A 25,722-nucleotide genomic window follows, 5' to 3' on the forward strand; every position below is an offset into this window, starting at 1 on the left:
CAAACAAAAAAGTCACTTGGGGTGAAATCCAGTGAATAGGGAGGATGAGGCACAGGGGTCATGCCGTTTTTGGTCCCAAATTGCTGAACACAGTACGGTGCAGCCAGGTGTGCTTGTAAATCACCCATCATGAAATGGGCAAACATGTTGAGTCTTCAAAAAAAATTCACCGAAGCCGAATGCAGCCTCTCATAACAATGCCAGCGGATACACCGACACAGACGGGATCCTAGAACATTCACCTGCCAGGGGAAGCCTGTACCATACGGGGCCCGTTCTCCTGAAGATAATTCCAGGGTTTTGGGTGGTCTCCCTTCATAATTAGATTTGTATTTGCTATTGCTATTGATGTCTTCTGGGTCAAGAAAGTGTACCCTACCTCATAAACCATTGTGAGATTTCATCCTAAACTTGGCTCTATGTGGAGGAAAAAATAAGAAAAACAATCTTTTCTTGACACTAAAAACATAAGTAAACTGCCTATGGGATTAAGAAAAATGGTACTCAAAACCTGTTTTTTTTTTTCCAAAATGTATGCTAGGGAACACACTAGTCTTGTGAAATGCCCAGTGAAGAAAGAGTTGGATAAAAACTCTCATTGAGTATCAGGATTTCTATGAAGTCTTGCAGTAAATATTTTAATTGGATTAAACCTAGTGCTTTCCAAAATCATTTGACTCTGATCTCTTGATGGATGAAAATATGTTAACATCAGCAGGCCACACTGTGGGAGAAGGCAAAGTTCTTTGTGAAGACCATCGTGAGAGTGGAGGAGGAATGAAACAGGTGGTTTTTTTCCTCTCTCGTAGTATGTTCCCTTTATTGCTACCTCTCTGTAGCAATAAAGGGGCTTTGGGAACTCATTTTAAGCTTACGTAGCTATAAAGAAGAATAATGGAAATGATAGTGGAACACATCCCAGATACATTAAATTCTGTTGAAATACGCAATAAGTTTAATAGCCAATACAAGTTTTTAAAAATAATAAATTTCTCATTTATGCTTCAGCAGATAAATGGTGGCTTCCTTGTAAAAATGGTAAGTTTTATGACTGTTAGTTTGTAATGAGTTTCTAACACATTTCAACATTTTGTAGTTTGAAATGAAAACTTGACTTTATAATGCTCTTGTGCTTTAAATTACTCATTAACATATGATAAGGAATATCGTATGTTCCAGCAAATAACAACCAGCAAATAGGAAGTTAAATCCCTTAGGAACTCAGGTATACATACTTACATTGAAACAGTGAATTTTCATTGTTCATTAATATTCATTATATTTTGCATATACTCACTGACCTCAAGTGAAAATATTGACCTCAAGTCAATATTTACTGAAATCTGTATTTCACAAATTAATGGCATGTTGGGTGTACATATTGAAACATTTATTAAACCAATTCTAAACATCTATTGTACTTCTATATTGTGGGGTATTGATATTTTTTAAGCAACATTCCTTTTCAGTGAACATCCTCCCAATGATGTATCTTGAAGTCTCGTTGTTTATAGAGCTATATGGTAGTGGGTTGTTCTATTTTGTTATAGCTATTAGGTCAGAATTTTATTGCTTCTGGCCAAATGCCACAGAAAGACTCTTACTGTTAAAATCAGCTCTCTGTTCAGTGTAATCTCTAATAAAGTATTTGAATATCTCAGTGATCTGTTGTCAAGCCCAGGTTAATAAAGTGGTAAAGCGATCCTTCTGCTTGAATCTTTTCCACTGTGTAGTCCATGTCAGGTCGCATATCTAGGGTTTTGGAATGATATTTACACTCATTTTCTGCAGAAAAATTTTGATGGAATGATAAAATTATGTTCTTTTATGAGTTTACAAAGTCTCATAAACTGGTGCCATTATAGTTTGATTTACTGAGTTAGCTAAAGTCTTTGCTAAAATAGATGTGAGGATGTTGAAATTGGAAGGTGTGATGAGAATTGGGACCAGTTAGCTCCTTTCATTCCCACTGAGCTCCCTAATCACCAGGGACTTCCAAAAGGCTGTTTGGCAGATCTTTTACCACATCCTAAACACTGTTCTTGCTTTTAGAATGTATGTGGGTTAAGAACTGTGGTGGTTGATTTCTCTGGGACTAATTCTTTTTGCATATGAGCTCTTAATGTAATAGGAATCAGGGAGTCATGCCACAGAACCTTCCATTGTCCTCGTATATTCAGTGGTATAGTGCCATTTTTAAAAAGGTAAAAAAACCCCACAATTCTTCTGTTAGCTCATTGTTTGTTTTAAAGAGTACTTATCATGTATCAGGCACCAGCAAAACATTTTACGTATACTACCTCAGTATAACCTCGCCTCATCTCAAGGAACCAGGCCCTTTTATGAACCCCATTCACAGAAGAGGAAACTGAAGGTCAGAAGGAAAAATCCATTAATTTGCCCAGGGTCAGCTGTTAAGTGGCACATCTGGGTTCAAATGACAAATGGTTCTAGAAGACTCGAAAGCCCAAGTTCTTAACCGTATTAATATAACATCTCCCCAATTAGTGCTTAGAACTTATCTTTTCCCTTATGGCTGGTCCAGGACCCCGTGAATTTTCTATCGCTGTGTCACAGACCACCCCAGTGCTTACTGACCCCAAACAATAACAAACACATATTTTGTTCATGCATCTGCACTTAGGCCAGGGCTCAGTGAGGTAGCTTCTGTCTGTTCCAGTGTGAGCAGACTGGCTGGTTCACATGGAGCCTGAGGGTCCACCTCTGTGCTGGTTGACTCTGGGCCTGCAGGGCTGGGCTGGCCATCGCCTGAGAGCCTGGCTGGGGCTGTTGGAGGCAGGGGTGGGTAGCTTCAGTTCTTCCTCACCTGGGTCTCTGTGGCCACCACCCAGTGTGGCAGTTAGTTCTAAGAGCAAGTGTTCTAACAGGCCAAGTCAGAAGCTGGCTGCAAGAATTATATCCCTGGAAATAATAGTGTCACTTCTGCCATATTCTCTTGGTCAAGCAAGTCACTGAGCAGATACAGATTCAAGGGGACTCCATGTTTTAATGGAAGGGATTAGTGGCTCATTGACCCTATCCCAGTCTATTACTTCAGTTACTCTAACATTCTCTTAACTCCTATTCCTCTTTCTATAGTGCAGTATGGAGTTTATTGTCAACCCAGCATATACAGTGACCTCCTTAAAATCAGTCTGTAAACTCTCATGACACTCCTGGTGAAAACCCTCCAGTGTCTTTCCATCATTTTCTGAGTAAGACCTAAAGTCCTTATGGTGGTCTGGTAGCCTACATCTCCCTTTGTTATCAAATCTCTGTTATCTGTCTGATCTAAAATTTTACTCTTACTGCATTCATTCTGCTCATTACTGTGAGTCATACACCAATCACTTTCCTGCCTTGGGGCATTTGCTTTTGCTGTTCTGTGCCCTGTCTAGAACACTTGTCTGTTCATGGTTCCCACTCTTACTATGTTTAGACCTTTGTGCACATTTTACCTTCTCAGTGAACCCTTCCCTGGCCATAGAAAAGTATAATTCTACTTCCGTCAACCAGAATTCCCGGTCACTCTTACTTTGCTTTTTCTCCTTTACATTGACATTCTACATATTTAATCATCTTATTTATTGTATATCTCCACCCATTGGAATATAATCTCCATGAAGAAGCTTTGGTGTGTTTGTTGTTCTTGTTTTGCTGTATCCCAGCACCTTGAACAGCACCTGTCACATGGCAGGTGTTTAGTAAATAGCCATTGAATGCACAGAGGACTTGATTTTAACATAGGTTTTAATTTTTTATAGTATTGATGTTTATGAAGTTTTAAAATTTATGACCATAACTTATTGTCTCATAATGCTATGTGACATCATTTGGCTTAACAAACAGCCATTTGTTTTCAGGTCACACTGAGAAGTTCCAGGGTGGGACCGTACTAATTCCTGGTTTCTCCTACTTTTTCTTTCTGGAAACATTAAAAGGGATTATTGCCTTTTGAGGTTTTTAAGCCCCAAAGTACCTTTCTATCAACAAATACTAGTGTAACTACTGCATGCCCAGGCTGTGCTAGGCACTGAGGACATAGTAGGACAGACATAAACCATGTCCTTATGGTATTAATATCATGGTGAAAGAGAGAGATAACAAATAAGTGTGTATCAATACATCAAGCCCTTACAGATAGTGAAAAGTGCTGTAAAATAAATCCACAGTGGTCTGTGAAGGACAGTTAGAGAGGACTAAGTGCAAATAGGGTCAGGGAAGGCTTTGGGTGCAATGTGGTCTGGTTAGTTTTCAGCTACTCACTACAGGGGTCACTCGTTCACTTAACATTTATTTAGAACACACCATGGCTGGATACCATTACGGGTTCTAGGGATTCGGCAGGAACAAGAAAGATGAAGCCCCCTGCCCTCATGGAGCTTACGTTCTTGTGTAAGAAGGTATTTTCTAAATGTCATTTATAATCTAAAATTAAATTATAGTGTACTATTTTGTAATATATTAGGGTTGGGTCAAGAGAATAAAAACATTAGGTATTTCAACAGATGACTCTATGACATTAAAGGGAATTGGTATTGGAGATCTCAAAAACCAGAATGGAAGCTGAGGTTCTACAGAGAAAATAACACCGTGGAGCAGCCTGCACTGTTAGGAAGGAAGGAGAAAAATGAAGTTCTTGGGGATTAACTTTACAGGCTCAGAGGAGGGCCCAGCTAACTGGGAGCTCAGACTTTAGAAGTAGCCCCAGCTACCCACAATGCCAGTACCTCTGAGATGGGGTAGGGTTGGTTCTGGGAGCTATGCCCTAAACCAGCTGCTACTACCAGGTTAAGGGCCCTTGCTGGGGACACACTGACAGCAAACAGCAGGAAGAAGCAAGGCCCTCCTCGCCTCCTGCCTCCTAATACTCCTCAGTTGGCTTCTATCGCACAAGAGTCCTGGGAAATAACAGTTTACAGATTTCCAATTCTAGCTTCGCAAAGCCGTATATGGAAGGGCAGATTTGGAGCTGAGACTGCTTTAATAACCAGAAAAAAATTGTGTTCTGTGGAGAAAGTGTAGCGGTGGAGGGGAGTGGGAGAAGGCTGTTTAAAAAAGGCATTAGGGATCTCCTTACTGAGAAGATGACTAGTCTGCTTGGGCTGCCATAACAAACTTCCTTAAACTGGTGGCTTGAACAGTGAGAATGGAAGTCCACGTTCAAGGTGCCAGCATGGTTGGGTTGTGGTGAGAGCCCTCTTCCTGGCCAGCAGATGGCCCACTTTCTTGTTGTGTCCTCACATAGCAGATGGGGGGAGTGGTGGGGGTGATAGAGAAGAGGAGAGAAGGAGAAAGGGAGAGAGAATAGGAGACAGGGGGGAGGCAAGAGCTCTTTCTGGTGTTTGTTTTTATAAGGATACTAATCCCATGATGGGCCCACTCTCGGGACCTCATAGAAACCTAATTGCCCCTCAAAATCCCCACCTGCAAATGCCTTTATATTGGGGTTAGGGCTTCAATGTGTAAATTTAAGTGGGGGGAAGACACAATTTTGTCAGCAGCAGTGACATTTGAGCAAATACTTGAAGGAGGTTTGGGAGCAGCCATGAAGCTATCTGGTGTTCCCCTGGCAAAAGTGTGCACAGGCCCTGAGGCAGGAACCTGCCTAGAATGTTTTAGGAATAAGGAGACCAACATGGCTGACACAGTGACACATGAAGCCATAAGGGAACACACTTTAGAGCTCAGGTTCAAATCAGAAAATGTTGGGTTTTAATCCCAGTTCATCTCCCTCTTTAACTATGTGATGGCCTTATGCAAGTTAATATGTCCTTTCCAATCCTCTGTTTTCTCACCTGAGAAGTGAGGATATTAAATCTATGCTCATGGTTGTGATAAGTAAGGTCTTGGGGGGAAAGAATGTTCAAGTACTTTCCCAGTGCCTGACATATAGTAAATGCTCACTAAAATTTGGTTGTACTGGTAATAATAGTAGACCTGTATTATTAATTGATCACCTGCTATTACTGCTTCTGCTCCTCCTCCTCATTACTACAGTGGCTGTTACTACTAGTAGTAGTAATAATAATAATAATAATAATACTTATTTTATGACCCAGGGCTTAATACCTAGGGTAAGAAATTGCTTCTGATAAATTTGGGGATTTTTATTATTCCAATCCCTCAACTGCACCTAAAGATTTCTGAATTGTACATCAGTCATTTTCCAATAAATTTAATGATGTTTCTTACTTTCATTTTCAGTACTCATGTAACCTAAGGCAGGTGCGTGGCAGGGGTGCTTATATGCTTTCTCCTTGCAAAGTATTGGCTTGTGGTTGAGTGTTGATTGTAATGAACCCTACAGAGGTTAATGACAATTCTGGGACCAAGAATTTCCCTGAAGACTCCAGGACTTCATCCCTGGGCCTGGAGTGGTCGCTGGGGGCTTTGGGTCCTTCACTGTTGATAGTGTCCATTCCTAGGTGGTGGAGATGCGTGTCTTCCTTATGCTTTTCTGTGGGTTCTATATTTTCTACAACATGCATTTTTTATATCTGAAGAGAAAAAAAGAAAAATTAAGTGTTATTAGTTTTAAAGTTAACCACTTCTATCCAAAATTTGATCAGGTCCAATTTTGTGAATTTATTTTCTACTGCTATTGGGGGGGGTATAAATATCATAAATTAACATTAGCTGGTGTTCATTTAAGGGTTTAGAAAACCAATTGTTTTCTCTTAAATGTTTCATTTCCTGTTTTACCTATATAAAACTAAAAAAATTCTTCTATAAAATTATGTGAAGTCACTAATTTTACAAATGAATAGCTTTAATCTCTTATTACTTGTTTCAAATGAATTATATATTGAGATTAGAAGTTTTCTGAATTTCTCAGTGGCTCATTTAAATACCCGTTTTTTTTTTGTTTCTTTTTTATTTTGGTTTGTTTTGAGAAGCCAAGCCTATAAAATGCCTTGGTGGCAGTATCTGGATTTTGAAAGACTTTGACTCTTTGGTCTCCTCTGGGAAACAATGTTGGCTTCCCAGAAGATTAGAGTATAATTGCTAGGTAAATAGGTTAGGAGGCAGGTATCTGATGAAAATTCCTTGTAAGAGCTCCAGGATCATCTATCACGTCACCTGCTGACAGGGACCTAATGGCAGTCAGACCCCACTGCCAAGTCCAAGAAATAAAGATCGTTTCTCCCCTCTCCTTGCCCTTGATCAGCAGGCGCTGTTGACAGGAATGATGAATTAGATGAAACCCAGGAGAGAACCAGTAAGCATTGTGTGATAGGACACTTAATTTATATATGTAAATTTATATATTCACACACATATTTATGTGTATATGTATGTATACATATATGTGTATATATTAAATAAAGCAGAGACAAATGAAACCACTCAATTTTTGCCTTTGAAGAATAGATTATATATATATGTCACAGCTAAAATGGTATTATCTTTTAACGACTTGATCTTGAAATTCCTGTCTCTAATAAAAAGTTGTTGATTCTTGATTTGATTTTATCTGGACTCACATTAGGTCTAGTTTGTGTAGATGACAAGGACATCTTGGGTCCTTCACTGTCAACAGTGTCCATTCCTAGGTGGTGGGACGCTTGTCTTCCTTTACTCTTCTGTGGCTTCTGCATTTTGTACAGCATGCATATTTTCAAACCTGAAGAGAAAAATAAGAGATTAAGTGTTACTAGTTTGCGTTTGTGGGAGTCCGGAGGCTTAAACTGATGTGGCCATCTTAGAAGGCAGTGCACTCACTGAACCGGCCTCTCTGAAGCAAGGCTTGTTTGAAAGTGCCAACTTCTATTAGATGGAGCCATAGAATAATTATTGTTGTATATAATCATTATTCTCAGTGACTGATAATAATAAAGATTTCTACTTGATTTTACATTTAAAAAACTGGCCACTTCAGTTCTGGCTGGTGTAGCTCAGTGGATTGAGTGCGGGCCTGCGAACCAAAGGGTCACTGGTTTGATTCCCAGTCAAGGCACTTGCCTGGGTTGCAGGCCAGGTGCCCAGTTGGGGGGCACATGAGAGGCAACAACACACTGATGTCTCTCTTGCTCTCTTTCTCCTTCCCTTCCCCTCTCTCTAAAGATAAATAAATAAAATCTTTAAAAAACTGGCCACTTGTTTTCTCATAATACACTTGATACTTCATATAGTATTCTGCTGAAATAATTTTTTAAAAGAGTGAATGTGGGTGAAAGCCAGATTTTTAACTTATCACATCAGCACAGGCTTCTTTCTATTCATTATTGTTCTTGTTTTCTAAGCATTGGTACTTTTTTAATAATTTCACCTCTACAAGCCACCTAATTTGGCTTAACAGTCAAAGTGAAAAATAATCATTTATAGGACTCATCTATTTGAAAAGTGTAGTCTGTGACATAAAATGAACGAGAGTTATGGCAAGAGAAATACTGCTTAATAAGAGAATATAATTGCTCATTGAGAAGTGAACTAATTGCAGTGAAGGCAATTACAGTTAATCGACAGGGTCTAGATCATTTTGCAATTGTTCCAAGTTCATACTTTCTGGGGTTCTGACTTACAGAGATACTTGGAAACCATTAGATGAGGTAATGGATGGTCCCAGGGTGGGGGGAGTCAAGGCAGTAATTCAGTTTTCTGGGAACCTGCTGATGTCATAATTTCAAGCATAAGTTGGCTCATGAGCAGTCGGGTTGCAAGAGTGAATTCAGCTGGCTGGGAACCCCCCACCCCCGCCTTAAGTGATGTTCAGATGTTCAAGTTTCTGTCTTTGCTCATAAAATACTTTCTGAATGGTAGGGTTTTGGGTATCAGTAAAGCCTTCTCAGGGTGAATGCTGTTATTTAACAAAAGGAAAAAACACATGTTTTAAAATGGAAAGAAACATCCAGTTTTTACACACTTCACTCAGTAACCCTTCAATGCCATGCTAAACTATAATCCTAGAAATTTTACTGTTCCTTTTCTTTTATACTATGAAAGCAGTCATACATAGCAAGGAAGCACATAAGTGATACAGTAGTATATATTTCACTGGTACAGGCTTAATATACACATTACACAATATTCCCTTTTGGTTTTTTTTTTTTTTGACATGCAGTACATATACTTGATGGGAGCCAAAATGCAATCTACAGTGTTGAATATCTGGCCGTACACCTGAGAAGGCTTCAAGAACTAGCACGCCTAGGTCAACTGGGAACCAGTGTATTTATTAAATCAACACAAACTGCTTTTCTGTTACATTCATCTTGAATTGCTCTTATGATTACATTGTTTAGTATTAGATTTATGTTGATTTCTCTCTTTATAGCCACACAATGTTTGCTGAACAGTATTTGTTGAATAATTATATATTATATCCATCCTGTTAGAAGTTAGTCATGAAGAATAATAATAACATGAAATCAAGGGACTTGAGGTCCTTAAATTGAGATATTATATTCCAACAAAGTCATTTTCTTATAGATAGATGCTAGTGCTCAATAACAAATGGTGAACTACAATTAAGGTATTAACAGAATGTGTTGACTTTGTGATTTTTTTTCTTCAGATCTCGTGATTTCTTATCAAAGGTTAACCCAAAGATTTGTAGTTGGGAATTGTGTACATTTGCATGAGAAGCTTTGGAAAATGGTGATTAAGAAGAGAAAATTATGTGAAGATAGGGAAAAAATTCCCCTCTTGGGAGCATTGAATTAGGCATTACATATAGAAAACCTATGTTCAATGTTAGCAGTAGAATAAAAGATCAATAGCTAGCTTCTTTCCTTTCTTTAACAACCATTTTCCTTCAAAAGCAGTGTGTGGTGCCTGTGATGGTGCTTTTGTTGTTACTTATGGCCAGTGTTTATTGAATTCATATTATGACCTTGCTAAGCATTTTGTATATGTTGTCTTTCATAATCCTTACGCAACCGTATGAGGCGGTATTATTAGAGATGAGGACCAATACTTGAAATGTTTAACTTGGCTATGGTTGTACAATTTGTAAATATCAGAGCTGGAATTTGAACTCTCCAAGTCTGATTTTTAGATTTTTTGTAACAATTTCTCTGTACTCATTCTGGGAAAACTCTGGAACCCTGCAGTTTTTAGGAAAATACCATAACATGGTCAGTAATTTCTCATCTCACACTTGTTCTTGGTTCATATATTAGAAGAATTAATTGGGGGAGCTACAAAGTTAGTGAAGAATGAATCATTCCATGAACATATTGTTTATGGAAATGAAACAATGTATCTACTAAATTATAATATTCTTCAAGATACTTTTTTCTGTCTCTGCATCTCTGTAGTTTAATATTATTTTTAACAGCTTTATTGATATGTAATACACATTCCATAAAATTTACCCCTTTAAAGTGCACAATTCAGTATTTTTATTATATTCTTAGAATTGTGGAGTCACTGCAGCTACCTAATGTTAGAACCTGCTCATACCCCCCCAAAAGCCATTTACAGTCACTCTTAATTTTTTTAAGCTAAAGAGAGAAAGCTGCCCAATATTAGAAACATTCAATATTGTTTATACAAAGTAACCTAATCTGTGGAAACTCGATTTCTTAATTAGCTATAGCTTTTCAACAAAATAATTCATTTTCTTTCCTATGCTTTTGAAATTATCTGGTTGAACTAATTGGAATTTGTACATTCAATTTTACACAATCAGTTTCTGTCATTAACTCAGATAAAATGAAAAGAATTACATATCAAAACAGAGGTTTATCCGGTCTTATCCACCTTTACCTAAAGAGCCTGTAGTCCAATGGTATGGCACTCCTGATTTCTGGAGTTTCTTACTGGGCAAAAATGCCTCAAGGTAACCCTCCTCAGAAGTTGATTATTGATAAGCATGTCTTTAGTGTTGGAGGATTTTTATCTTTTTTTTTTGAATACTGAATATTTGAAATGAATCAAAATGACAGCTTAAAAACTTTCACTTTCCTGTTTTTAATGAATGCAGTGGTTTCCATGAGTTAATGTGTACCAAAGTTTTCTCTCTCGTATAAAAGAGAAAGAATGATTAATAGTCAAGTTCAGGTTAGTGCTTAAGTTTCCCGTTCAATGGATTCTGGCATAATTTACCTTATTCTTTGGTTACCTTATTGCTCCGGTTAAGAGGTAGTAGGACAGTTTCTCAAAGCTTGGGTTTTGGATCAAAGAGGTCACGGGAGAGGGACATTCTCTCCCCCGTGCTCACTCCACCAGCATCCCCTTCCTTCCTTTGACAACACAGGTGATGATTCACTCACCCTCAGGTGAAATCTGTGAAGATTCAGCTGTCCTCCTCCCCCCCAGTTTGTTCCCCATTCTAATATCTCCATTGGGTACAGGAGCCTTTGCTGCTATGTGACAATATCATCCTGGGTTCACATCCTAGCTCTGCCACTTACCAGCTGGTTAATTTTGGGCAAGTCACGTCATCTTTCTATGCATGTTTTCTCATCTGTGACGTCGGGGTGGTAGTAGTGCCTATCTTATAGGCTTGCTATGAGGTAACACATATAAAGTATAAATGTTGGCCAAAATACAGATTTCTTAAATATGAACAAAATTTAAATGCCTTAAGTTTACCAGAGATTTTGTGTCTTTGCATTGGAGTCCATTTGTTATCATGTAATTATTCTGTGATATAGTCAGGGGCAATGGTTGTCCTGTGGTTTGACATATAAGGACATGTAAGTACATCAAAAAAGGAATTGTCCAAGGTCAGTGGCATCATTTAGTTAGTAGCAGAGCTGAAACTAGAACTTGAGTCTTGTTATTCAGTTCTTTTCAGTTGCTGCCTCTGTTTATTTTGGGGAGCTCTTTGCTTGCCAAAGGCTTTCATAGGAAAAATATACCCTCATTTTGTATCATAATGTGATTCACTCAGCATTCATTGGGTGGATCTCCTTAAAAGGTAGCATGTTCAGATATCTCCTAATAACAGAGGACAACTGGCTTCCAAGAAAAGGGTGTATGGGCAATTTGAACAGTTCCTATTTAGCTGCCTTCAGCTGCGTGCTTCACTGGATCTGGCACTAAAAAAATATCTCCTTCCTCTTCATTCTATCCTAAATCACAGTTGTAGAGAAAAACTGAAAACCGGGTCAGTTGTTTGCCATCCCTGATATCTACATCACTTTTCTGAATCATCAGTGTCATGGAGTAAATGCCAGGTCCTTACTTATTTCAAGTGTTTATAGGTGGGATTGGTGAATGAGATTTCTGTACCTCCATCATACAGTGTTCCTGTGTGCAACATGGAACCTGAAAGGGTTTTCTGATCCCAAGCATGTGAGTTGTAGCTGCCATGAAATAACTATCTTTACATACCCACTGTTGAGCAGTTTGGCAGTATTCCACTCAAGACATGCATAGTTACTGAGTATTTTGTGTGAATGTCCAGGATAGAAAGATAAGGGTACTGCTTCTGATGGTTTTTAGGAAGCTTGGGAGGTTTGGAGAGGGACAATACTCAGTTAGTCAAAATGGTGTTTCTCAAAAGGGTCAATTTATGTTGCCTGGATTCTTCAGAGAAACAGGACCTATAGGGTTTTGTATGTGGGGGAGGGGGTTAAAGACACTGGTTGATTATAGGAATCGGCTCACGTGATTACAGAGGCCTAAAGTAGTTCTATCGGCCATCGACCTATTGGAACACCAGGAGAGCTGGTATAATGTAGTCTGAGTCGGAGGTCTGAAAACCAGCAGAGCTGATGGGATACAAGTACTGGTCTGATTCCAAAAGCCCATGAACCAGGAGCCCTGTAGTCTGAGGGCAGGAGAAGATAGATTGGTGTCTCAGCTCAAGCAGAAAGAGCAAATTTGCCCTTCCTGTGCCTTTTTGTCCTATTTAGGCCCCCAATGGATGAGTTGACGCCCATCCTTACTGATGAGTCAGGGTGAATGTCTTTTCTCCATGGACTTCATGCGAATGTCTTCAGGAAACACTCTCACAGACACACTCAGAAGTAATCTTTTATCAGATAACCAGGCATCTTTTAACACAGTCAGGTTGACACGTGAAATTAACCTTTATACCTATGCAGAGTCCTTGGAAGTGAGGAAGTGAGAGGCTATAAGTCATGATCACCATGTGGAGCATTAAAGAACACATCAACAGCTTCAAAACTTTGGTTCTAGCACCCGTAGGATTAGGGTGCCCTTCTTCGTTTCTTTTTATTTTAATCAGTCATGTCCTTTTTTAGTTGCTTTCCCATGTAATATGAGACATCAATTCTTACTGGACACAGGCCCAGTAGACCTGAGCTCTTTGAAGACAGGGACCTTACTTCTTCAGCTTTGTTCTGCTGGAAATGCAGCGCAGCTGGGGGGTGTGTGTGTGGTGCTCAGTGACACTAATGACAGTTTGCAACACATTCATTCCTGTGACCATTCTGGGTGACACAGCTGTCACATCCAAGACCAATGGTATTATGGGTTTTCACCCCCCTCTTCTTTGCTGCCCCCTCCCTTGCACCCACACACCAAGTTAAGTCACAGAATATTTCCAGACCTTTCTGTAGCTCCATGACCACCTTGTCCAACTCTCTCCTGTTGTCCCATTGGAATTTCTTACACTCTTTAACATCCTCCTGTCACCTGGGTCTTCTCACATACAGGTCTCTTTGATGGGACCACTGAGAGCCTTCTTGAGTTTCTCCTTAACATCACTTATTGTTCATTATTGTGATTACTTGCTTTTATCCTCCCCACAGAAACTGTAAACTTTCTCAGAGAATGGTCTGCATCTGTCTTGCTGACCCCATCATCTTACACACTATGTGGCCCATACATAGTAGGCACTTTAGAAGTAGTTGTTGGAAGAATAAAAGAATGCAAGCATCCGTTAGAAAGTGGGTGATATTAAAGATTTATACTCTTACCAAGCCTCAGGACTGTGAGTTACTGAGCAATTCCCTGGCACCTAATAAGTGCATAATCAATAGTAGCTATTAATAATATTATTGTTCTGTGTTCCTGAATGAGGTGATACTTTCAGTAGTCATGTTAGGGCCAAGCCTTATGCTTCCTGTCTTTAGCTCTTTTCTCCCTCTCCTCAAATGCTTTCTGATTGTTCCTGTTATGCCCCACAGTTACAGATAGTCAGTTCAGACCCCCTTTTCCAAGGGACATGAACATGAAAGTACACAAGCAAAAAGCCAGGTGACCTTGTGTTAAACACAGACACATTCTCTTAGGAGAAAAGATCTGTTAGTCTTCTTTCCCAGTTGCCTGAGGATACTTCATGTTAACTGGCAGTATTGATGACACGAAAGCTTCAGTAAAAGTGAGTGCATTTTATTTAAAAACTCTAGGAAGATCACAAGCAGTGCACGTACTAGTGGCTGCACATGTAAATGCCAGGTGCCACATTGGAGGCACAGAGAAAATTCACTAGTGTTTTTGGTCCCTAATATGCATAAGGCTACTATGGTCAGTATTTGTAGGCATTATTTCTAAATCGCTGAGGAATAGAGAGATTTACATCCTTACTGTGATTGATTAGGCTCCCTAAGAAAAAGGCTTTTCATTTCCTTAGCACATGAATTTGAGGGTCACTGTGCATGTCTGTTGTTTGTGGAGTGGTGTTTATTGTAGGGATGCACCATTCACCAGTTTATGGAGAAGAGTTTGTACTGGACGTGCTACAAGGTTTGTGTTTCTGGGAGGATGGAAAGAGGACAAGATCATTTGTGAATTCGAGCCAAGGACTTCCCTACAGGGGGGAAACATAAAGTTTGCCTAGCTGTAGGGTGTATGCTCCCTCCATTTTTTTTTGAAACAGGATTGAAATAGTACACAGGCAGAACAACTAGCCAGAACACAAGGTTGCATTAACTGAAGGCCAGAATCCAAAGAATGATGCAGGTTTGACTTTGACGATATTTTGCGTGAATACAAAATAATACATATTATAGCTATGTCATAAGCATAGAGATTTTCACCATGATCATGTGTTTAAGAATGGTGTCGAGATTCACATCCCAGTTTTTCAGCCAGCCAAGTCAAAGTTGGCTGAATATCAACTACACCTGTTGTTTGTTTCAGATGCTTAACTACACACTGGACACTGATGGGCTCGGCAGCAGGGGAGCCTGGTTGGGTGCTTGCGCAGAACCCTGAGGTGTAGATATTTTACTAATAGGTGTGTAGCAGTTAACATTTCCTTTTTATATAAGTGAGTATATGTATGCGCGCGCGCACACACACACACACACACACACACACACACACACATATTCAGTTTATTTTGAAGGGAAGATACTGAGTAAATACCACTGCTGGTCCTGAGACTCGGCCAAGGTGTTTGAGTAGGGAGCTGAGTGAACACCATGTTCCATTGCCCTCCATCTCCATCAACTGAAGGATGAGGAGCATGAGGCCGTCCTGGGTATGTAACCATTCCAAGCAATGCAAGCACTTGTTTCACTGTGAAAAATGATCTTTTCTTACATGGAGTTGAGGTAACTATAATTTTTGGAATCTTATTGTTACATTTTGATGAGCAGGACCCAGATTAAGGTAACATCGGTGATACTGAGTATTAGCAACCTAATTAATTTTCATAGGGTAATGAGTCCTCTGATAGCAGCCTGGCCTTGACACACAGTTTGGCTGGGTGCTTGCCAGGAACCCAGCCAATACTGATACTGTTGGGAACATGGAGCCAAAGGAATAGCATGACAGCGTCTCAGCTCTAGGGTATTTTTGTTACCTCAACTCAATATTTCAAGAGAATTTCCAGTTGAATAAAGAAAGAGAGCACGTGAGCTCTGAATGTGGTTTCCTTTCTGTAGCCATGGTTTGTGGAGTTGGATAAGGACGGTCACTTTCTGATTTCCTGTGCGAGGGCCACTCAAGCCAAATATGTTAAAAGTTTATGAACCTTAAAATGAGCTTAAGAAGCAAGCAGCCACTCACATTTTAAGGGGCAGATTTTGGGGGGCATTGCTAATTCATACTGAGACATTCAGTAGGGCATAGCTCAGATTAATTAAGTTATTATCTGGGGGCTGAAAGGGTTGATAGTATAGTATTCATTACTCTGATACAAATCTTGTAGGTATTTTAAAGCTTAAAAAGAACCCTGCTTAAGTGAGTTTGAGGTTTAAAACAAAGTCAGAAAAGCAGTACCACCTTATCTCCACTTTATTTGTAGTATGTTCCTACTAATGACTATAAGCAGATATTGTTGACATAGATTCTGTCCATCTGTGAACTGGGAAACCTTGGAACATATGTTTATTTGATCCTATATTTTTGTGCGTGCTTCTGAATAGACTAAGTTATTATTGAAGATACTTGAGTAGTATGCCCAAGAATTAGGTCTGTAAAGATTCCTTAAACAATTAGTTTATTCAGTTTATAAAATGCTAAAACAACTACATACACATGATACAATTCAATGTGAGAGGTGTTTAAATAATCATTTCCTCTCTTCCCATTTCTGAACCCACACTCCAAAGGTTACCACTGTTCAAAGTTCTGGTATTATTCTACCCCTTTAACTATTTATTAACTCATAAAATATGCAGCGTCCATAGGACTTTTTTTCAATAAAACACAGTGACATTTTTGCATTTTATTCTATAATTTGTGTTACCACTCAACATCAGAGACATTCCTTCTGGTAACTGTAGATCTAACTATCCTTTTATACAGTGAACAAAATTTTAAGGGTGAAAATACCTATTTTATTCAGTCATTTCTGAAATGAATATTTCAGTCATCTCTGTAATAAAACTCAGATATTTTTTTGAAGGCTGCTTTTGTTTGGTTGTTGTTTTCTACAAACCATGCTGTCACAAATATTGAAGGAGGTTTTATTTCTAAGAGACCAGAGCCAATAGGAACCAAGTAGAATTTTTAGTACAAAACAGTTAGACTAGATCATTTTTCAAAGTATATGAGTTTTTAAAAAGAAAACTTTCCTGTGTGAGTACAAGACGTCTGCTATTTAATGTTGTAAGTATGACCCTTGCTATTATTTTGAAAACAGAAGGGCTTTGTGGGACATGAACCAGACCCAGTACAGTGCAGGCAACTTACCCATGTGGTTTAAAATCTTCACTGACCGATCCAGTTGTCCCCCAGGCACATGTGGGTCTTTAAATTCAAACTTCTTAAAATTTAGTTTCTCCGTCACAATTGCATTTATCCATAACCACATGTGACTAGCAGCTACCATGTTAGAAAGCACAGATATGGACCATTTCTATGACAGCATAAAGTTCCTTTGGACAGTGATGGTTTGGAAGGAGGAATGCCAAAGAGAATGTCTGTGTTCAAATCATTATGCTGCCCAGCTTGTTTGTTATGTGACCTTGGGCAGGTTGCTTCTCTGACTCCTAGCTCCCTCATCAATAAAATGAGTGTAATAGCTATCCTTACTTCTGCCTTTCTTGTGAAAGTTATATACAATAGTCTTTAGTGCTTAACACCTTACCTAATAGTAACTAACATAAGGAAATATCCAATAAATGGAAGTTTCTATGCTTTTCTTAGTATTTGATAATCCCTTTCCATTTTCTTTTTGAACATGGGAGGTGGACACTGTATTTATTTACTTAAAGCTAATAACGAACAAGATATTGGGCCAATTTCTAGCTAGATGAGCAGAAGGCAGTGTTGTAGGATGTAGAAAAAAACCAGTTTGCCAGCCTGGTGATTTTTTTTTAAATATGCTGTCCCTGAAAAACATGATAGAATTTGTTTTACATCTCTTCTGCCAGGAAGTAACCCTTCTGGCTTTGTTAGAAGCATGGTTTGTAATAATTGTACCCACCCCAGATGGCTTCTGAAAACCCTTTGAAATGCCATCTGCCAGGCGTGTGTCCAGCAGGCAGCCTGTCATTCTGCTAGAAGAAAAGAGGAGGCAGAGTCTCCTTCCTCTCTCACATCACTGAATGGAGCCCAGGCAGGCTGGCCCAGACCCAGGGCGTGTTGCTCAGAGGGTAACTGGGAGTAAACCTCCTACAAGCCTGCAGAGCGGGAAGGTTTTGTCCGGTAATAAACCCTGAAGGTTTTGTGGGCGGAGACATGCCCACCCCCTCCCCCCACCCCAGAGGCCATCCATGCATATTCATTTACATGGGAAAATGGTATCTGCTAGTTTCATTTTTCTGTAGCATTTTTTGAAGTTTGCCCTTATTTTGAATCCTTTCAGGAAATTAAGACTCAAGGGTGATTGTCTAGTTTGGTAAGACTTAAAAAACCCAACAAATCTTTTGTTTGGTTTTGTTCATGCTCATTATTAGGTGGGAGTGTAGTAGGGGTGGGTGGGTAAAGTTAATGGCAACATACAGAACCTATTTAGGACAGATCCTTCCTTTCACAGCAAGTTTCAAAGAGACTATTCTTGCATCGCACTGGAATTTCCCAATGTGATGTTTTCCAAGTAGCCGGCTGAACAGCCTTTCCACTTGATTCCAAGACATCACACTCCCATGCTTTGCTCCTAACTTGCGGACTGCTGCCTCTGAGTCTTCCATTGAGGATCTCCCTTCTTTGCCCAGTTTTTACATATCATAAGGTTTTAGTGTTCAACCCGAATTTTTTGGCTTCCTTGTTTCTACACTCTCTGCCCCTAAATTGGCTAGTTTTGTCTCTTGCTTTAAGTACCATTGGTTTACTGATCACTCCCAAGTTTATGTCCCTACCTTCAGTCTGATTTTCAGATTTATAAAATCAACTGTCTACAGCGCTCTACACCTCAACAAGCATCTCGAACTTTATCTAAGAGTTCACTTAAGTCTTTTCCCCTAAAAATCATTTCTCCCATTTTCTTAATTTTTATAAATGGCAGTGCCCATTTGTCCAGACCAAAATTTAGATGTTAGTCTTTATTCTTCCGTTTTTCTTACACACCGTATCCACTCCATCAGCAAGTTCTGTCAAAGATACAGACCTAGCATAGCCTAATGAGTTGATGCACTTTTAACATGTCTGTGCTGTGGACTACATTACTGCTGTTTAAGATACTCGGTAATTTATGATAGAAATCTGAGTGCTTTGTGTCACCCTCTTTCCACTGTTCTTGTCCTTGCCCTGATTTCTCTCCTGGACACTGTAAGAGCAGCTAACTGGCCTAGTTGCTTCTGTTCTTGGCTGCATGCCCCTGCCACTCTGCCCGTAGACTGTTCTCTGTAAAGCCAGGTGATCTTTTAAAAATGAATTGTGGCATCACCCTGCTCAAAATCCTCCAGTGCAGGGGTGTCCAACCTGCAGCCTATGGGCTGTGTGCAGCTCAGGATGGCTATGAATGCAACCCAACACAAAATCATAAATTTACTGAAAACATTATGAGATTTTTTTGTGTGTATGATTATGTGTCACAATGTATTTAATGTGTGGCCCAAGACAACTCTTATTCCAGTGTGGCACAGAGATGCCAAAAGGTTGGACACCGTTGTTCTAGTGGCTTCCCATCACACTTGGAATAAAATAGGAAGTGCTTTCTGTGGCCTGCACAACCTGGACCCTGGCTTTCCTTTCTAATTACCCTCTTTTCCATTGCTGGGCTGCAGTTTCTCTGGGCCTTAACTCCCTCCTGGGATGGTCTTCCCATCACCTTTACAGGGCTTTCAATTTTGATGGCACCTCCCTAGCCAGGATTTTCCTAATCATCTCTCTAAAGTCGCTTCTCTACTCTCCACCTTCTTTCATTCTTCCAAGACACTTTCCAGCCCTTTAATCTATGTTGCTCTGAAACACTTTCTAATACTTTAACCTATATTTTCTACAAAAGAATTATTTCCAGTTGAAATTAAATGCTATGTGTATTTCCATATCTATCTATTTTCAATCTTTCACAGTAAAATATAAATTCTATTAGGGTAGGGGCTTTATGTTGTTTCATGAGTGTTTCTCAGTGCCAGAATTAGTGTCTGACATCTATTGGAACCTCAGAAAATAATTATTAAATAAATGGAAAATAAAGATCTGTGTAAGGATGAATATATAAATCCTTTGAACTCGAAGATTCTACTAACTCATTTAATTCCAACAATAACATAAACAATGTTACTGTTTATAAACTATAATATCTGCTAATGATTATTGAGATAAGTCCTCTAAAAGGATTATTCCATGCAATACACACAGTAAACCGGTGGTGGGGGTCCCATTATGATCCCTATTCTGCAGGTGGGGAAACTGAGAAGTAACAGAAGCTAAGGAACTTACCCAAGACCACAAGTTGGGGAGCCAGACCATGAACCCTTTGCTCATACTCCAAACCCCTGCTAGTCTACACCACATGATACTCTTTATGTTTCTGGAGTTCCTACTAATGTGCCTGATCCTGGAAGTTGAAAAGTTGTGAGCTACCTTAAGGGATTTCTTTGTCATTGCATGCCAGGGAAGTCAGAAATGGAGACAAGCTAGGAAACAGTACAAGAGTGGAATTCTGAGTACTGCACAAGCAGGCCGTGTTACCAGACAGCCCCAGTGTGCTAGATGTGATAAGCAAAACATTTGTGATATAACCATTCTATGGAAAATTTGCCACTATTGAAAATACCCAGATTTTAGATGTTAGAAAAAATGGGCTCATTTAAAAATGTACTTATCTTGAGTAAAATATGCAAAATGTGTTGTTTTTTTTTTTACTTAAAGTTATGGGTATCTACCTTAGGTGTGTGGATATGATCAGTCATATAGGTAAGTGATCAGAGACTGCACTGTACTAGGAACATTAGAGTAACTAGGTATATACAGTTGGTTATTTAATTGCTTTAAAATTCCTAGGAATAGAAGGAAATTCCTGCCTTCCGTATACAAAAATATTGACCTTAAAGCTGCATAGGTGAAGGTGCCTTTCAAAAGAAACTACGTCAATTATATCCCCTAGCTTGAACATGGAAGTAAAAATCATGTATTTTGCTGTTCTGTGGGGTTTTTTTCGGGGGGGGGTTGGTCTTTCATAATATTTAACATAGATTTCCTTGTATGCTGTACATAATTGCTTCTTGGTTATTTTCTTTTCTTGGTTTCTGTGTAAACCACACAACTCCACATCGCTTCCACACTTTCAGTTGAGACTGAACTAAAATGATAGGTCTATGCCTAGCACCTGAGCTGGGTCACTTAACATTTTCTAGAAGCTCTCTATTTATTATTTCATAAAAGGGATTGTTCTATTTATTAGTCATTGCCAGAATAACCAGCTTAATTCAAGGGGAGAATTTTCTAGGAAAATGCAGTATCCTTTCTCTGTAGTCAAAACTATGGGTGGCCACTTTTTACCCAACATATTAATTACATGGAGAGCAGCAGCATTATTTAGTCCCCAGGAGATACCAACCACAGATCTTGGGCAATCGCATTTCCCTAGTGATGTGTTTATGCAATGGGTGTCATTTTCATCAAAGGGCTTATTACATTGGAACTTGCCAGATGTACTGAGGAACACAAGAATCTCGAAGACTGTGATAAAAATATAAATTCCTTAGGCTTTGAGCTTAAGGTGGATAACTTTTTAGTACTTACCAGAGTCCTCAAAGCTGCTGATGGTGAATGTTGTATAAAATCCAGTTCACATTCTTCACTCAGTGCATTTTTGAAAGGATAAAACTCTCCTTGGGTTACCATACTGTGCTTGGTTTTCTCCTGTCCTATTTGAGAGTCTCAGGCACTGGCTGGTGGAGGTGAGGATGTCATTCTGTTAGACATTGTCTTCACCAGGTCCCTGTCTGGGCAGATCAGTCTCAGAGTCTTCAGTACTCCAGCTTACTCAACAGGTTATTTTAATTACACCTGGATGTGGAGCTTCCTGTTTTAGGTGACTGATGGTTTCTTGTGTCTGTGACGTTCTGCTGTAGGCACAACCCGGTCTCGGAGGGAAGGAGAAGTGCCTGGCGTGGACTACAACTTTCTGACTGTGAAGGAGTTCCTGGACCTCGAGCAGAGTGGGACTCTTCTGGAAGTCGGCACCTATGAAGGTGAGCTTACGTGTGTGGCAGTGACTAGGACATCTCTCTCCTGGCACTTCAGCAGATCCAGTGCTATCTAGGCAGAAATGCTTTGTGGACTAGTGAGGTCTAAACAACTAATTTTGCAGTTCACCTTAAAGTGAGTATTAAAATGCATGAAACAAAACTTTGTTTAGCTCTTTAAAAGTAGTTTTGGGGTTTTTTTCTTCTGTGAGTTTCTGATTTAATTTATTATTTTAAATATATGTGTTTTGTTTTTTCATATGAGCATGTATAGTATTAGAAAGATGAACAAGAATCATGATCAGCCCCAAACTATGACCTTATTGGTAGTGTTGTTTTAACCTTGAAGGAATGAAATGCCATTTTTACCACTAATTGATTTTTAATGGATTTTTTGAGTAGATAATACATTTGCATGGTTCATAAAGCAAACTATTTCAAAAATATTCAATAACTAATCTTTTCCCTATGCCTGTTTTCCACTTGCCTAATTTCCAGTTCTTTTTCCCCCCAGTATTACAACCAATGTTACTAGTTTCTGATTATTGTTCTGAAATTTCTTTTTAAATACAGATGTGTGTGTGTACATACACATAGGTGTTTTACCTGTGTGTTCATATTTCTTTCCTGTTTACCCAACAGGTAGTATATAATATATACATGGCATTTGGAACCTTGCTGTTTTATTCAATAGTATGTCTTACAGATCTTTGCAATTCGGTAATAGATCACTTCTTGTTTTCTTTTTCAGTGGTTGTATAATCTTTTTGTATGGGCATATTATCATTTATTTAACTCGATCCTGTTGGAGAAATATTTTTAATATTCTAAAATACTATTGCATTGAATAACATGGACATGGATCATTTCACACAAGTGAAAATAGATCTATAGAATAAGATACCACAAATGAGATTGCAAGGTCAAAGCCAGCTGTGGGGAAAAAATTAAACTTACATTTTATGAAACAGTATTATAGCTTGATTGCTCTGTTGGGTGTTATTAGTTGAGACAGAAGGATATAATGTGATACTATTACCTAGGTCAAATTATTAACTTAGTCCAATTATTATCATATCTCTTTATGAAAGCTGGACATAGGATTTATTGGATGATTACAGGGACATTTTCAAGACTGACTTTAAAAACAAATGGTAAATACAAAGTTGACTATTATTTTATTAGGGAAATGGCCTTGATATGAGAACAGCCCCTGTTCCAGGCAGTGGCTAACAGTTAAGTGATGATGAATCTTAGGTGTGCTGCTTTCCAAATTGTGAATATATAATGGACATTGTTTAGACATTAATCAAATTTCTGATTGTGAACTCAGGAATATTTCCTTTGAGCATTGCTAATTATCAGTCGTCTTAGTATCCTTTTGGTTGAGGGGCTGGGAAGGGGATATCAGAATGCCCAAAGCAAGATGCTTCATTAAGGACTAGGAGTGAGGGGAGGGGAGGGGAGGGGAGGGAGGAATGCTACCAACATGTGGTCTTATAGCTGTGAATCTAGTTAAAAATCCAAGTGGCTGAGGACAAAACAAATGTGAATCCTCTTTGGTTAGCAGAAAATGAGTAGTCCTTTTCTGGAATCAGTTACTATGCTCACCTGAGGAGGTTGAGTCCCTCAGTATAAAAAACCATCCATTTGCATCTTGGGAGATGTTAAGACTAAGAGTGGTTGTGCGAAGCCAGAGAGTATTGGTCTGAAAGAGAAAAGAATGTGACCTGGACAGCAGCTGGTCTGGGAAAAAAGGAAAATGAACTCATTTGAGCTGTTTATGTTGCAGGTGACACAGAGGTGGAATCATTTTCTTTTCCCATTTAATTTTACTGCTCTGACAGAGGTAGTTATTATTACCAATTTTTAGATGGGGATGCTGAGACCAAGTAGTACTTAGTAATTTTCTCAAGGTTGTACTTTTTCAAGGTTGTACTTTTTCAAAGCTATACAGCTAGTTCTAGAATATTAGAGCCAGGAACCAAACCCAGCTCAGTTTGACCTTCACATCCCATACTCTCTTCTGAAAATCTTAAAAAAGGATATCCTAGATATAACTAAAAACTTGGAAAAACAAACCATTAGTAGCTTAACTTAACTTCCTGGTATGTGGCAACACAGAGATGTTTTTCAAAAAGTGTCTGATCAACTTCCCACCAAGATGGAGGCATAGCTAGACACACTGTGCTTCCTCCCACAACCAAAAGAAGGATAACAACAATTTAAAAACAATAAGCAACGAGAGCTGACAGAAAACTGAACTGTATGGAAGTCCAACAACCAAAGAGTTAATTAAAGAAGACACATTCATCTAGACCGGTAGGAGGGGCAGAATGGGCAGTTGGGCAGAAAGGGCTCGCAGCAAAGCAGGACAAGCCACACAACCCAGGGTCCCAGATCGGGAAAATAAAGCCTCAAACCACTGATTGAAAACACCTGTGCGGGTGTGAGACTCCCAGCCTCACAGGAGAGTTAATTGGAGAGACCCACAATGTCCTAGAATGTACACAAACCCACCCACATGGGAATCAGCACCAAAAGGGCCCAATTTGCTTGTGGAAAGTGGGGCAAGTGACTGAAATCTGGCAGAGAACAGAGCAAATGCTATTGTTCCCTCTTGGACTGCTGCCCAGCATACAGCGTCACAACCCAGTGACTGGGTTGGCCCACCCTGATGAACACCTGAGCCTCCACCCCTCACTACATAACAGGCATGTGAAAACAAAATAAATGGCCCAAACGAAAAAACAGTTCAAAGCGCCAGAAAAAATACAACTAAGTGACAAAGAGATAGCCAACCTATCAGATGTGTAGTTAAAAACACTGGTGATCAGGATGCTCACAGAACTGGTTGAATTCGGTCACAAATTAGATGAAAAAATGAAAGCTACACTAAGTGAAATAAATGAAAATATACAGGGAACCAATAGTGATCGGAAGGAAACTGGGACTCAAATCAATGATTTGGAGCAGAAAGAAGAAAGAAACATTCACTCAGAAAAGAATGAAGAAACAAGTATTCAGAAAAATGAGGAGAGGCTTAGGAACATTCAGGACATCTTTAAACTTTCCAACATCTGAATGATAGGGGTACCAGAAAGAGAAGAGAAAGAGCAACAAGTGGAAAAGTTATTTGAACAAATAATAAAGGAGAACTTCCCCAATCTGGCAAAGGCAATAGACTTCCAGGAAGTCCAGGAAGCTCAGAGAGTCTCAAAGAAGTTGGACCCAAGGAGGAACACACCAAGGCACATCATAATTGCATTACCCAAGATTAAAGAGAAGGAGAGAATCTTAGAAGCAGCAACAGAAAAGGAGACAGTTACCTACAAATAAGTTTCCATAACACTGTCAGCCGACTTCTCAAAAGAGACCTTACAGGCAAGAAGGGGCTAGAAAGAAGTATTCCAAGTCATGAAAGGCAAGGATCTCAGCCAAGATTGCTCTATCCAGCAAAGCTATCACTTAGAATGGAAGGGCAGATAAAGTGCTTCTGAAATAAGGACAAGTTCAAGGAGTTTATCATCACCAAGCCCTTATTATATGAAATGTTAAAGGGACTTATCTGAGAAAAAGAAGATGAAAAACATGTGCAGTAAAATGACAGCAAACTCACAGTTATTAACAACCACACCTAAAACAAAAACAAAAGCAAACTAAGCAAACTAGAACAGGGACAGAACCACAGAAATAGAGATCACTGGAGGGCTGTCAACCAGGGAGTGGGAGAGAGAAAGAGGGGGAAAAGATACAGAGAATAAATAGCATAGATGGTAGGTAGAAAATAGACAGGGGAGGTTAAGAATAGTATGGGAATCTAGAAGCCAAA

The 25,722-nt window shown here is 39.2% G+C and overlaps 1 protein-coding gene across 14 annotated transcripts in view; it reads left to right on the forward strand.

The window, feature by feature from the left end:
• Positions 1 to 25,722, forward strand: part of MAGI1 (membrane associated guanylate kinase, WW and PDZ domain containing 1) — a 627,829-nt gene that overhangs the window by 474,972 nt on the left and 127,135 nt on the right. For all 14 annotated transcript variants that reach the window (XM_053669009.1, XM_053669011.1, XM_053669012.1 and 11 more), the window contains exon 3: positions 21,777 to 21,896. In XM_053669009.1, coding sequence (XP_053524984.1) covers positions 21,777 to 21,896 — 120 coding nt within the window. The remainder of the gene's footprint in view (positions 1 to 21,776; positions 21,897 to 25,722) is intronic.

This window comes from Artibeus jamaicensis, unplaced genomic scaffold (genome assembly GCF_021234435.1).
Source record: "Artibeus jamaicensis isolate MK-2021 breed Jamaican fruit bat unplaced genomic scaffold, CSHL_Jam_final contig_519, whole genome shotgun sequence".
Taxonomy (NCBI): domain Eukaryota; kingdom Metazoa; phylum Chordata; class Mammalia; order Chiroptera; family Phyllostomidae; genus Artibeus; species Artibeus jamaicensis.